Source organism: Pan troglodytes, chromosome 4 (genome assembly GCF_028858775.2).
Source record: "Pan troglodytes isolate AG18354 chromosome 4, NHGRI_mPanTro3-v2.0_pri, whole genome shotgun sequence".
Classification (NCBI taxonomy): Eukaryota; Metazoa; Chordata; class Mammalia; order Primates; family Hominidae; genus Pan; species Pan troglodytes.
The window spans coordinates 135,647,579-135,662,722 of NC_072402.2; the positions used below are offsets into that span (position 1 = coordinate 135,647,579).

General features: G+C 38.0%; 1 protein-coding gene across 22 annotated transcripts in view; it reads left to right on the forward strand.

Annotated features, from left to right (window-relative positions):
- The window catches only part of PKD2L2 (polycystin 2 like 2, transient receptor potential cation channel), a 53,632-nt gene that overhangs the window by 27,933 nt on the left and 10,555 nt on the right, over positions 1-15,144 (forward strand). For 11 of the 22 annotated variants that reach the window (XM_063810691.1, XM_063810692.1, XM_016954569.3 and 8 more), the window contains exons 9-12: positions 4,504-4,624; positions 6,283-6,384; positions 7,904-7,968; positions 8,732-8,789. In XM_063810691.1, coding sequence (XP_063666761.1) covers positions 4,504-4,624; positions 6,283-6,384; positions 7,904-7,968; positions 8,732-8,789 — 346 coding nt within the window. The remainder of the gene's footprint in view (positions 1-4,503; positions 4,625-6,282; positions 6,385-7,903; positions 7,969-8,731; positions 8,790-15,144) is intronic. The other 11 variants (XM_054685178.2, XM_054685179.2, XM_063810695.1 and 8 more) reach the window with 3 other exon arrangements.

The window sequence follows — 15,144 nt, forward strand, 5'->3', positions numbered from 1 at the left end:
CTGTTCACTTTTCTTTTCTTTTCTTTTTTTTTTTTTTGAGATGGGAATCTCACTCTGTCTCACCCAGGCTGGAGTGCAGTGGTGGGATCTTAGCTTACTGCAGACTCTGCCTGTTGGGTTCAAGCAATTCTCCTGTCTCAGTCTCCTGAGTAGCTGGGAATACAGGCGTGTGCCACCACACCCAGCTAATTTTGTATTTTTAGTAGAGTCTGGGTTTCACCATGTTGGCCAGGCTGGTCTGGAACTCCTGCCCTCAGGTGATCCACCTGTCTTGGACTCCTAAAGTGCTGGGATTACAGGCATGAGCCACCCAGCCCTGTTCACTTTTCTTCTTTTTTCTGTTTCTCAGACTCAATAATGTCAATTATCCTATCTTCAAGTTCATTGATTCTTTTTTCTGCCTGCTCAAATCTTCCTTTGAATCTCTTTAGTAAATTTCTCATTTTGGTTATTATTTTTCCATCTTATATTTTTTTGTTTCTTTTTAGGTTTTCTCTTTATTGATATTTCCATTTTGTTCATGTTTTCTTATTTTATCCATGTTTTCCTTTAGTTCTTTCAGCATCTTTAAGACAGTTAAAGTCTTTGTAGTAGGTCACCATCTGGTCTTTCTCAGAGAGCGTATCTACTAGCATGCGTTTTTCTTGTTTTTGTTTTTTCCACTGAATGGCTCATATTTCCATTTCTTTGTGTATCTGGTGATTTTTTGGTGAATTTTTAGATTCAAACTTTGTATGTCTTGTGATTTTGTGATTTTTAAAAAATTCAAACCAGGCTGGGTGTGGTGGCTCACATTTTGGAGCCATTGCACTTTGGGAGCCTCCTAGCACTTTGGGAGGCCAAGGCAAGTGGATCACTTGGGCCCAGCAGTTTGAGACCAGTCTGGGAAACTAAGGGAGACCATGTCTGTACAAAAAATAAAAAATAATAAAAATTCAAACCAGACATTTGAATCTAATAATGTGATAATTTTGAAAATCAGATTCTTCCCCTTGCCCAGGGTTTGCCATTTTTTGTTCTTATTTTTTATTTTTATAGTCTGGCTCCATGCCAAGGATCACCCTGAGTTGTGCACTTAAGGTCTTCTCAGGTTTTCCTCAGCCTATGCCTTTCCCTGGGCATGCACAATGACTTTTTAACTTACCCTTGATATGGAGTTGGTTTTGAATGTCCTATTCTTTAATGTCTGGATCCCAAAAAAGGAAAAGAGAAGAATAAAGTGAGAGGTAGGGGAAGGATAACAGCCCTTTAAATCCCAAGGACATTACTTCAGCTGAAGGACGATGGTCTTGCAACAATGGAGGAGATGCAACAATGGCTGCCCACCTCAGTGTCTGCATCCCCACGATCAGAAGCAGCAATCAGCAATCACCACATAGATCCCCAATATTTGAAAGACATAGTATTTATTCCCCACATGGCTCCCATAAGCTACATGCAAGCTGCTTCACAAACATGTGCATGGATCCCAGCCATGAGGCTAATGAGTAGGGGATGCATAGCTATTGAGATAAAAGCTGAAATTGTCCAAAATTAACTGCAATTTACTGTCCAAGCCTTTCCCTGGAAGTTGCAGGCCTTCTTCAATAGACTCTAGAGTTCCAAAGTAGTACATCTGACAGATTCTGCCCATGTAATTGTTGTCTAGATGGGGACAGGGGAGAAATAAGTTTCCCATGGTTCTCTTCCACCTTCCAAGAATCTTTTTTTTTTTTTTTTTTTTCCTGATCCAGACGAAATAGTTGAGAAACTGTGTTGCTGGCCATCTCTCAGGAAGGAGACAGAGGCAAGGTCCAGGGCCTGCACAATGTGTATGTGTGTGTGTGTGTGTGTGTGTGTGTGTGTGTGTGTAGGGAGAGGACTATCTAGTCACCTTTCTATACATCAAGCAGGGAGCCTGAATTGCTACACCCTCAAGTTAAAGATGAATCTCTTGTAGTGACCCAATCAATGACTTCAAGAGAGAGACTGGAAAGTCTTATTAATGACAAATGGCATGTTCTTTTGAAACACGCTTTTAGTTATTTTAATTCAATAAGGGAGAACTCGATCTAAAGTTAACAGGGCCATCAAAAAGTTACAAAACAGTATTTTCATTCAATATAACCCTGTATGTTGAGGCGTCATGGTGCTTTTAGCTTGCAAAAAAAGAAACAAAATGGATAAACTAAGCTCCAATTAAGAAAAGAGACACTGTATTTGCAGCCTCCAGTTTCTATGAGATTCTAACCATTCAGTAAATGCTTCAGTTTTTGTCATTCTCACTATTACAGAGCAGAAGTATCTTAACACTTTCCTAACAGAAAAGGGCTGAATGGAAGCTTTGGTTACTAAGCTAACATCTGGAGAGGAGAAAAGAATGAGAATGGTTCCTTCATCTTTTTTTTTTTTTCCCAACTCAAAGATGAAAGATCATGGCAGAAACACTAAAACAGAACCTCTTATTCTCCTATGCCAGAAAAAATATTTGATTTGTGGTGAGACTTTCCACCAATTCCTTCCAATTCAGTATTTTCTCTATCTTATGTAGGAAAGCATTACAAACCAGTATTAAAAGCAAGATAAATACTTTAGGTATGATTTGGTCAGGTCTCAGCTAGGTACCGTGGATGGAATCTCAGATAACTCTGAGTCCTAGGACTTCATGTAGCCCATTTCTTTGAATGCTTTTTCTTCCTTCATTAAAGCTTTTTGCTCCTTTTATGTGATTGGCAAAAGCAATAAGGGACAAGCAGCCTTTCTCCCTTTTCACTGACCAATTACGCAGTTATCAACATACGATTAAACATTTCTTTCCACGCGCCTGTAATTCCAGCACTTTGGGAGCCCAAGGCGGGTGGATCACCTAAGGTCAGGAATTTGAGACCAACCTGGTCAACGTGGTAAAATCCTGTCTCTACTAAAAATACAAAAATTAGCCAGGCATGGTGGCATGTGCCTGTCATCCCAGCTACTCAAGAGAGGCTGATGAGGCAGGAGAATTGCTTGAACCGGGAAGATGGAGGTTGCAGTGAGCCAAGATCCCACCACTGCACTCCAGTCTGCGTGATAAGAGTGAAACACCGTCTCAAAAAAATTTTTTTTTCCAAATTTCCTCATAAAGAACACACACACATAATTTAAACTGATATTCCTGATACGTCTAGTGAGACCACTGCAAGTTAATAATGAGAAAATAAAATAAGATTTTCAAGTTAGAAAATTCTAATTCTACTTGTTACTACTGTGCTACTCAAAGTCTTAATTTCTTCATTTTCTATCTTTAAAATTAGAAAAAGGAAGGTTTGAAATATTTTAAGTGGTATTTCATATCAAACCAGGCTATCAAAGAGGGTAAAATAGGGCCGGGCACAGTGGCTCACGCTTGTAATCCCAGCACTTTGGGAGGTTAAGGCAGGTGGATCATGAGGTCAGGAGTTCGAGACCAGCCTGGACAAGATGGTGAAACCCCATCTCTACTAAAAATACAAAAATTAGCTGGGCGTGGTGGCACACGCCTGTAGTCCCAGCTACTCAGGAGGCTGAGGCAGGAGAATTGCTTGAACCCGGGAGGCAGAGGTTGTGGTGAGCCGAGATCGTGCCATTGCACTCCAGCCTGGGCGACAAGAGTGAAACTCCGTCTAAAAAAAAAAAAAAAATCACAAAGAGGGTAAAATAAACCTTAGGATCATGTTGAGTATTATTATCAGCACTTGAGACTAGCAAGTGACAAATTGTTGGCATCCCTATTTTATCAGAATTTAAGAGTTGGTTAAGACAAAAATTCACTTCACTGACATTAGAAAGTTTAGGGCTCTTGGGTCTAAACCTTCTACAAGTTGAAAAATCACTTGTTGAACCAATTCAAAGTTCTAATGTTTAGAAGGGCACAGGCACAGCCGGCCAAGGAGGCCACTGCCAAAACCAGTTAGTAAACAGGTATCTCAGGTTCAAATGTTATAGGTGGGCTGGGTGTGGTGGCTCATGCCTGTAATCCCAGCACTTTGGGAGGCCGAGGTGGGCGGATCACTTGAGGCCAGGAGTTTGAGATCAGCCTTGCCAACATGGTGAGGCTGTCTCTACTAAAAATACAAAAAAAGTAGCTGGGCATGGTGGTGCACGCCTGTAATCCCAGCTACTTGGGAGTCTGAGGCAGGAGTATCGCCTGAACCTGGAAGACAGAGGTTGCAGTGAGCCGAGATAGCACCACTGCACTCTAGCCTGGGCGACAGAGTTTGACTGTCTCAAAGAAAAAAAAAAAAAAAGTTATAGATGAACACTGAGTTCACATTCATTAAAGCGGTCATTTCCTACATCACCTATTCAGCTATCGAGGTACCTTAAGTCTTTCCTTTAGGGGAATTTTCTACATCCAATTTTACACAACTCTGTACTAACATAATTAAAGTTAGAAAGCATATACCATATGCTGCTAGATATCTTCTTAGAGACATTAGTAACTCCCATCAGTTGTCATGTATGTACATGAAGGTATATATTTTCTACTGTTTTTCTTTCTTAAAGATTTGCACAATTTCGAATTGTTCTTGGAGATTTTAATTTTGCTGGTATTCAGCAAGCCAATCCTATCTTGGGACCCATTTACTTCATCACTTTCATCTTTTTTGTGTTCTTTGTCCTGCTGGTAAGAATGATAATATATATTCCTTTCATTTCTTACTTTTTAGAATAAAAAGTAAAATTACTCATTTAGAATAAACTATTATTTCTGCTCAGCTGTCAGAGTACTTTACATTTATTGAGAATTGTGTGGATCCCTAGTAATCCAGGTTCACTAGTTCAGTGACTGTTTTCAAGTTGCAGAATGTAATCACAGTAGTTAATTTCTGGGTGTTTTAGACGGGAATGTGCTAAATCCTTCACATAAATAATTGGAATGTCCCAAGTCTCTTCAGGCTAGGACAATGCATGCCATGAGTCATGAATGTGGCCATTAATATTCTGCCCATATTGCAATGGCTTTTGGCCCTTACAGCTAAACACTTACCACGTTGTGGTTTTCAGGAGTTATCAGGATGGATCTCTCACATGCACTCAGAACAAGTCTATTTGGGCCTCCTAACCAAGGAATCTTGCCTTTCTAGTTAAGGCACTGTACTGTCCTCCATGAAAACACTTTTTGTCAGGCACGGAAGTTATCCCCTGGTGACAGACAAGAGTCTTAGGGTGACAGAGCTGGGCCACAGTGAAAAGTGGTCTGGTGGGGTAAGAATATCCTTTCTACATTTGTGTTATCTGGACATTAGTAGTTGCAGGAGCTGTAGTAAGACTGTAAATTTAAACAGCTTCATAGAATTAAAAAACAACAGTAACAACAAACATCCTTGGCTGGACGCAGTGGCTCACACCTACAATCCTTGCACTTTGGGAGGCAGAGGCAGGCGGATCGCTTGAGCTCAGGAGTTCAAGACCAGCCTGGGCAACATGACGAAATGCTGTCTCTACTAAAAATACAAAAATTAGCTAGGCCTGGTGATGTACACCTATAATCCCAGCTACTTGGGTGGCTGAGGCATGAGAATCGCTTGAACCTGGGAGTGGGAGGCTGCAGTGAGCTGAGATCGCACAACTGCACTCCAGCCTGGGCAACAGGGTGGGACCCTGTCTCAAAAACAAACAAAAAAATGCCCTTATGAACACATAATTATTCATTCTAAATTTTCTTCCATTATGTAATATTAATTTGTGTATATATAACCAGTTCATATGCATTCTTTTACATTCTGCTTTTCTCATTTGCCATAAACATATTTGCCCATACCCACACACTACACATTTTCTATTCTACTTTATTGTCTGCATAGTCATCTCCCCACTTTTGAGCATATGGGTTACTTTTAAAATTTGATTTTTTTTGTTTGTTTTTCCTTTTTCTTTTTTTTTTTTTTTTTTTAGACGGAGTCTTGCTCTGTCACCCGGGCTGGAGTACAGTGGTGCGATCTCACTCGGCTCACTGCAACCTCCACCTCCTGGGTTCAAGAGATTCTCCTGCCTCCACCTCCCAAGTAGCTGGGACTACAGGTGTGCACCACCACGCCTGGCTAATTTTTGTATTTTTAGTAGAGACAGGGTTTTGCCATGTTGGCCAGGCTGATCTTGAACTCCTGTCCTCAAGTGATTCACTCACCTTGGTCTCCTGGGTGCTGGGATTACAGGCGTGAGCCACCGCACCTGGCCTACTTTTAAAATTTAAATATAATTTTACAAACCCAAAACTTGTTAAAGTCATTAACATTTAAACTAAATTTTTATTGAAATAATTATTTGAATACTTATCCCTAGAATATGTTCTTGGCAATTATTAATGATACCTATTCTGAAGTGAAAGCTGACTATTCAATAGGCAGAAGGCCAGATTTTGAACTTGGCAAAATGATTAAACAGGTAAGTCAAATTTCTTTCCTAATTAGAATTCTAAGACAAATCTCATATAGTTTATCCTCTTGTAGTTTGAATACCACTTAATTCCAAGTGGTCGTGCTCTCCCCACTCCCACCCCATCCCATCCCCAGGGTTTGTTTTGTGTTTTGATCCAGTGTTACTCATATTCACATTATTTCATTATTACAGAAGTGAGATATGCTCTCTGACTTCAAAAATGTAGCCAAAATTATTTCAGAGTTCAATATATCAAATAGTTATTGAGTGATTTCCTAAATGCAAAGCGCTGCTGAGTATTATAATAAAACCCTCTCTTCCTTCTGGAAAGTTTTTGCTCTGGATGCTGTTAAATTTCTATCAACAATCTAAACTCAGAACTCCATGTGTCGTCTTCCTCATTTTCCTGTTTCTGTTCATGGCAACACTATCCTCTCAAGTCACTCCTGGCTCAAAAACCATGAAAAGAATTTGTTTCCTTGTCCCTTATATAGTCTATTGTCACGGCATATGTATAGTTTATCTCTGCAGTTCTTGCTTACATTTGTGGAATACTTTAAATTCTAACTGCCACCACTAGATGAGGCTTTCAGTACTTTTCGCCCAGCCTTCACTATGGTAACATTTCCTGACTATTCTAGCCTCTTCCCTGTGCCAGTCCAGATGTGATTATCAGTTTCCCTAATCCTGTCAAGTCCGAATTCCTTACCTGAATATTCCAAATCCTCAAGTCTCACAGTCCTAACCTGTCTTCATTAACTATAATTTTACTATAGTCTCTACCTTTCTGCCTCTATTTACAATACTGTATGTCCCGGCTAATCTGTTTTGTGACGCTTATTCTCTCTCCTCTGAGCCTCTGCTCAAGTCATTCTCTGACCCCGGAAATATTCCTACAGCTCTTCTCTCTTGCTACCATTCTATTCTTCAAAAAGTGGAATCTGTCCTGTCCTCTTCTCAATATCTACCTCAGTTTGAGCTGTAGCAGAGTTATATGTGTACCAGTCACATCTCCCCTGCCAGTTTGGCCATCTCTGCATGCCCCATGTTTCTAAAGCATAGCACTTCACAGAGAAGAGGTCCTAGTAGCTGCAGGGTTAGTGGGGTTTACGAACTTTGTCCAAGAACTAATCTGTAAAACAAACCAAAAAAACTGTAAAGCTATCCCCCAATTAGTTTGCTTTTTTCCCCCATCTTTTATCACTTGAATATGATATTGGTTATATTCATTAAAAGTGTTAACATCCTTAACGCAATACATGTTAATGCTTTTTAAAGATTTTTGCTTTTTCCAAGTTCCAGAGTAATGCCCCCAACAGAAGAACCCCTTTTGGGTTTTCACCAGCAGGCGTAAACCATATGTAGCAATGAGGTGAAAGAAGGATAATCATAGCATTTACCTCCACAGTCCTTTAGGGTAGCAATCCAGAGGGACAAGCATTCCATATTTATTTTACTTTGATAAAACATTAATAATCAAGGATATATTTTAATGCATTTTCAAACTATTTTAAATTATGCCCAGAGTTACAAAAATGTTCTCGAGAAATTCAGACTGAAGAAAGCTCAAAAAGATGAAGACAAGAAAACGTAAGATGACTTCTCTCAAATGTTTAACTTACCATTTTAAAGTTCCACATTATATGAGAACCTTATAAGGTTTTTTTTGTTTTTTGTTTGTTTGTTTTAAATAGAGATGGGGTTTCACCATGTTGGTCAGACTGGTCTCAAACTCCTGACCTCAGGTGATCCCAAAGTGTTGGGATTACAGGCGTGAGCCACCGTGCCTGGCCATGAGTAAGGTTTTAATTGCAAAACCACCACCAACCTATGTGGCGATTCTAAATACACCCAGTACACCCAGGAGTGCCTCCTAATTTCTGAGGACATCATGAAATTCTAGCTAATTTAAAATTAATATAATGCCTGCCATCCTACTCAGAAAAAGCTGTAAGAGAAAGCTGGAGGGGACCATAAAGTCCCTCTAAAAAGGTTAGAAACAATTTTAGTCTAAATTAAATGCATTTATTTGGCTATAAAAATAAAAACATTTACACACAATACTTATGGACAATACTTATACTTACACTGTATTTACACTTGTATTTATTAAATGACTTTGGTGTCAAAATACTTCGCAAACCCAGAACTCTGGCAGTGGAACATAAACATTTTTTTCACAGTTAATGACATATGATACTCTGAAGAACTTGTTAATGATCACATTTTCCAAATAATTAGCATTATCAGGAAGAAATATTATTCAGATCCTTACTACAGATCCGATTGTACTTTATGGTGGCATTTCCTTTCTTATTGTCATTTGCCTCTGATTTTTATTTTATATTCTCAGTAGCAAAGGCAGCGGAGATTTGGCTGAACAAGCCGGAAGAGAAGGCTTTGACGAAAATGTAAGATTTTAATTTTTTTCATAAACACTAGTGGTAGCTGTATTAGAAATATGCTCACAAAAACGCTCTGGTTAAGAATTGAAATGATTTGCTGTTTTTCAGAATAGTAATTGTCATCTCCAAATAAATCTCCCAGAATCTAGATCCTTTCATGTTTAGGACAAACCATTTGGATTTCAGATGCTTCCTCTCTCCTACCTGTACTCTCAGCCAGATACGTAATCCTACAGGTGTACACTCACTGTGTGAATATCACACTGGGTATTCATAGTGAGATATTTGATGACTTGATAACTTTTCTCTTCTAATCACTAATGTGATGAATTACTTTAACAATTTTGTATTTCAAAAATTGTAATATGTAACATATATCTGACAATAGCAGAATTTAAGGAACATATATGTTCCTTAAATATACTATCACCACCACCACTTAAAAAAAAAAAGTGAACCATTGCTCTACTTCTGGTCACCACCTCTCCCCTCCAAATGCTCAGAAAGAAGGCAGCAGAGTCAGGAGACTGTAATAAGCAAGCAAATAAATATTGAAGTTCTCATTTTCAGATAAAGGAATTATACAAATGGAAAGGCTGAAGGTGAACTTTGTGGTGCTGGATTGGAATCTAGATCTATTTGTGTACATACATGTATTTTCTAGCTCTGTCCAATCCACTATGAGGGCTAGAAGAAATGACACCCTAGTAGCAATGAGCACTAGTACCCAGATCTTGGCTTCCAAATAGCATTCTCCTCTAAAACCAACTGGGGCTTCTTCGAGGTCTCGCTAATTCCAGGGCTAGAAAGTACAGCTGCCTCTTGAACAACATGGGTTTGAACTGCACAGGTCCACTTAAATGCGTAATGTTTTAACCTGGATCAAAAATTTAGTATTTGCGGGCTAAGGAGGGCTGACTTTTCCCTATATGTGGGTTCTGCAGGGCCGACTGTGAGACTTGAGTATATGCAGATTTTGGTGTACTTTGGGGTCTTGGAACCAATCCCCCATGTATACCAAAGGACAACTATACAAGATGAGTCTGGAATAGCTTATTGAGACATAAAGTAAAACTGCTCAAAGAATGATGGAGTATCTGTTAAAAGAATCAGTTTAAGGAGCTCAAGCTGGCCAAATTTGAGAATATTTAAGCATTATGATGAATAATGATTCATAACCCATTGAATAAAAGGATTCCATGAATGAGACGTTTACAGACCTCTCCACCAAATACTTATTACAAAAAGAAAAGCAGTCATGTTAGGGTGGAGAAAGTCTAACAGCACCTTAATCAAGTAAGTGACCACTATCAACACTGAAACAAATGGAAATTATATGCTGCCTGATAGGAGGCCATGAGAATTAGCATCCTTTCTGTGACATCCTTGTCAAAGACATATAATCTTAACCTAAATCATGACAAAATTTAAATTGAGGGACATTCTACAAAATAACTGGCCTGTTCTTCAAAAGTGTCAAGTCATGAAGTCAAGGTAAAGCTGAGGAACTATTCCAGATTAAATGAGATTAAAATGATATGTCAAGTAAATACAATACATAATCATGGGCTGGATAATTTTCCTATAAAGGCATCATTGGGACAACTGATAAACTTGAAAGAGAGACAGAGGATTAGATGGTAATAATCTATGAATATTAATTTTTTATTCTGATGGTTATACTATAATTATAAAAGAGGATGTCCTTGTATGCAGGAAATACAGACTGAAGTATTCAGGGATGATGGAGCATTCATGTTGGTGGCTTTCAAATACTTCAGGAGGAAAAAATATTTGTATTGTTCTTGTAACTTTTATCTAAATTTGCTATTTGTTTTTGAGACCAAACCCAGATAATTTTTGTATTTTTAGTAGAGACCAGGTTTCACTACGTTGGCCAGGCTGGTCTCGAACTCTTTACCTCCTGCCTGGCCTAAATTTGATATTCTTTAAAAAAAATCAGGCCGGGTGCGGTGGCTCACGCCTGTAATCCCAGCACTTTGGGAGGTGGAGGTAGACCATTCCTGAAATAGAAGGTGACGTGAATTGAAAGACATACTGTGTATATGGGAAACTTTACCTAGAATGGTCAATAAGAGGCTTATCCAAGTAAAATTTGGGTTTACTTAAAGAAAATCAGGTTAGCATAACAACATTCAACACCATAAATCAACAGAAGAACACCTACAATATATTCAAGGAAAGAAAATGTAAACCAAGGAATTTTATATTCAGCAAAGCTGCGCTTCAAATATAAAGGCTCAAACATGCCTGAAGTCAGGAAATACTATCGTCTTTCTAAGGATTCTATTGGAGGATGAGCATCAGCCAACCAAGAGATGACTGGAGAGGCTGGGCGAGCTGGCTCACACCTGTAATCCCAGCACTTTGGGAGGATCACTTGAGCCCAGTAGTTTGAGACCAGCCTGGACAACATGGTGAAACCCTGTCTCTACAAAAAGTACAAAAAAAAAAAAAAAAGTTAAATAATATCATTTAGAATTAATAAACCAGTAAGAAACATAATACGACTTTTATTGATTAAAAAAACATTTTGTTTTGTTTGAGACAAGGTTAGCTCTGTTGCCCAGCATGGAGTGCAGTGGCATGATCACAGCTCACTGCAGCCTCGACCTCCATGGGCTCAGGTGATCCTCCCACCTCAGCTTCCCAAGTAGCTGGGACTACAGGCATGCGCCATCACACCCAGCTAAATTTTGTGTTTTTTGTACAGATGAGGTTTCACCATGCTACCCAGGCTGGTCTCGAGCTTCCGGGCTCAAGTGATCCACCCGCCTTGGCCTTCCAAAGTCTTGGGATTACAGCTGTGAGCCACTGGGCCAGGCTTTTCTTTTTTAAAATTACATAGTGATGGCATCTCACTGTGTTGCCCAGGCTGGCCTTGAACTTCTGGCCTTGAGCGATCCTCCCGCCTTGGCCTCTGAAAGTGTTGGGATTACAGGCATGAGCAAGCCACTGTGCCCAGCCCTATTTTATTGATTTTAAAACACATTTTCTTTTCACATTTTAACATCTGTGAAATCAGAATGTGTTTTATAATTAATGGTCAAAGTTTAATTGACATTTTTTACCTAAGTGGTACATGAAATAATGTTATGTCTTACAAAAGACATCATCTCTCATATACAATGAAAAATAACATTATTGAATATAATTGGGTAGTAGAGGAGAGGACAATGAAGAAGAATTTACAAGCTAATTTGCTTGTTGATCATAGGAGGGAAACAAAGCAAGAAAGGGAGGACTAAGGGTATATAAAAAGATACACAAAGATGGCCGGGTGCAATGGCTCATGCCTGTAATTCCAGCACTTTGGGAGGCTGAGGCGGGTGGATCACCTGAGGTTGGGAGTTCGAGACCAGCCTGACAAACATGGAGAAACCCTGTCTCTACTAAAAATTAAAAATTAGCTGGGTGTGGTGGCTCATGCCTGTAATCCCAGCTACTTGGGAGGCTGAGGCAGGAGAACTGCTTGAACCTGGGAGGCGGAGGTTGCGGTGAGCCAAGATCGGGTCATTGTACTCCAGCCTTGGTGACAAGAGCGAAACTCCATCTCAAAAAAAAAAAAAGATATACAAAGACAAACCAATAGAACAAAAATACATATATTTCTATAGGACAAAATTGCCAAAACAAGAAAAAAAAAAAAACAGACCACATGGTAAAAGACTTAAAATATAAATATAAAACAGTATAACTGCAACCAGATATATCTAACATAAATACATGCAAATAAGCTTAATTTACTTAAAAAGAAAAATATTTTCATCCAGCAAAGCTGTGCTTCAAATATAAAGGCTCGAACATGCAAGAACTTAGGGAATACTATCATCTTTCTAAGGATTCTACTAGAGGACAGATGACATTTGAATCAGAAAGCAAACCCAGTTCTATGCTATATCCTAAAATATATACTTAAAGAGATTCCAAAATGTTAAATATAAAAGCATGATCAAAGACCTAAAAGGCAAACAAAAGATATCAGGGGACACAACTGAATATAAATCAAAGGATTCTAGACAAAAAGCTCCAAATGACCTAAAGTCTAAACTTTATGAGGCTAAGATTAATTTTATCAGTTATGAATATCTATGCACCAAACAACAGAGTATCCAACTTTAATAAAGATTACTGGATTTTAAAAAGGAGAAATAGAACACACAAAAAAAACAAAGAACAGATCAAGAAAAATAAACGGATTAAAAAACCCAAAACAATATAATAAATAAGATGATCGTACAGTTGTATATTAAGTTCTGTACTCTCAGAAAATACCCCTCCTTTTTAAAAACTCATTCATAAAAATTGCTCACCTATTGGGCCACAAGGAAATCCTCAATACATTCCAAAAGTTAATGCAGAAAAAAATTCTATGAAAACAACATAATAAAAATGTTAGTAACAAAATCAGAAAATGAAAAAATTCTTTGACTAAAAAATATCAAAACTCTCTATTAAATGACTCGAGTCAAAGAAGAAATACAGGCCGGGTGCAGTGGCTCATGCCTGTAATCCTAGCACTTTGGGAGGCCGAGGTGGGCGGATCATGAGGTCAGGAGTTCGAGACCAGCCTGACCAACATGGTAAAACCCCGTCTCTATTAAAAATACAAAAATTAGCCGGGTGTGGTGGCACACGCCTATAATCCCAGCTACTCAGGAGGCTGAGGCAGGAGGCTGAGGCAGGTGAACACCGGGAGGTGGAGGTTGCAGTCAGCGAAGATCACGCCACTGTACCAATCCAGCCTGGGTGACAGAGTGAGACTCCATCTAAAAAAAAAAAAAGAAAATGAAATCATAGAATTCCAAGAAAACAAAATAATAAAAACACCATGTAGCAGAATCTGAGATAAAGTAAAAAAAAAATACTCAGAGGAAAATTAAGTCTTAAATTTATCAATAAAAATAAAAGAATGTAAAGAAGTGAATGTTAGAATTTTCAAAAAAATGATAAATACCAAGAAAAGTTATTAAGATTAAAGTAGAATTAATGAGTTATAAACAATAGTAGTAGTATAAATAAATCAAAAGGCTAGTTCCTTGCAAACATCAGTGAAAAGAAATCACTAGGTAACTAGTGGAATAAAGGAGAGAAAGCATAAACATACAAAGTAAGAAATTACAATGGGGGAAATAAGAAATGGAAGGAATTAAAAGATCTCACTAATAGACTTTTTTGTATAACTCTATGAAAATAACATTTGAAAAACTGAATGAAATGGGTAATATTTCTATGAAAATAAAATTTATCAAAACTGAGCCCAGAAGATAAAAAGCCTAAACAAATCCATTCTGTAGAAGAAATGAAGTCATCAAAGAGCTGTCTCCAAAATCAATCAGATGGTCTTCACAAGGAAATTCTACAAGATTTTAAGGAGCAAACAGTTTCAAGCTATTTAAGCTATTCCTCTTTGCCCTAGCAAAGAGAAAAAAGAAAATGCCCTGGCAAAGAGAAAAGAGAAACTCCCAAATTACGTTTATGAAACTACTATATATTGTGCCAGAAACAGGAAATCTCATGTATACATCTTAAAGCAAAAATCCTAAATATTAGCAGATAGAATCTAACAGCACACAATAATATATCAAGATTCAGATAGTATTTATTTTAGGCATGAAAAGATGGTTCAAAATTGGGTAATCAACTAGTTAACGTAATTCATTGCATTAAAAAAGGAAAACTGCATGATCATTTTCCACAAATGCTGGGTATTTTATAAGTTTCAACACCCAATCTTGAGGGGAAAAATAAAAATCAATGATATTTCCTTGATATGATAAAAACATTGATCTTATCCTCTTCACCTTACTTAATAGGAAAACATTGAACATGTCAGGGACAAGATAGTGATGTATTGGAGGGGTAAAGTCAAAACAATTAGATAAGAGAACTACATTAGAGGTATTTCTAATTGAAAAAAGTAAAACTGCCTTTACTTATGATTCTCTTCAATTTTCTAGGTATATGATGATCTGAAAAATTACAATAAAAAGATAATTAGGTAAACTGGTAGGAAAAATAATTTACATAAATGTCATATATGCAAACATCAATTGGTTTGGTAAAAATTATAATAGAAGACCTTATTTGTAACAGCAACAAAGTAGAAAATGCCCAGCAATTAACAAAATGTTCAAAACCAAGATAAAAAACTTTAAACATTCCTTAAAGACACAAAAATACCGGACATGGTGGTTCATACCTGTAATCCCAGCACTTTGGGAGACTTGAGGCGGGTAGATCACTTGAGGTCAGGAGTTTGGCGAACATGGTGAAACCCCATCTCTACTAAAAAATACAAAATTAGCCGGGCGTGGTGGTGTGCACCTGTAATCCCAGC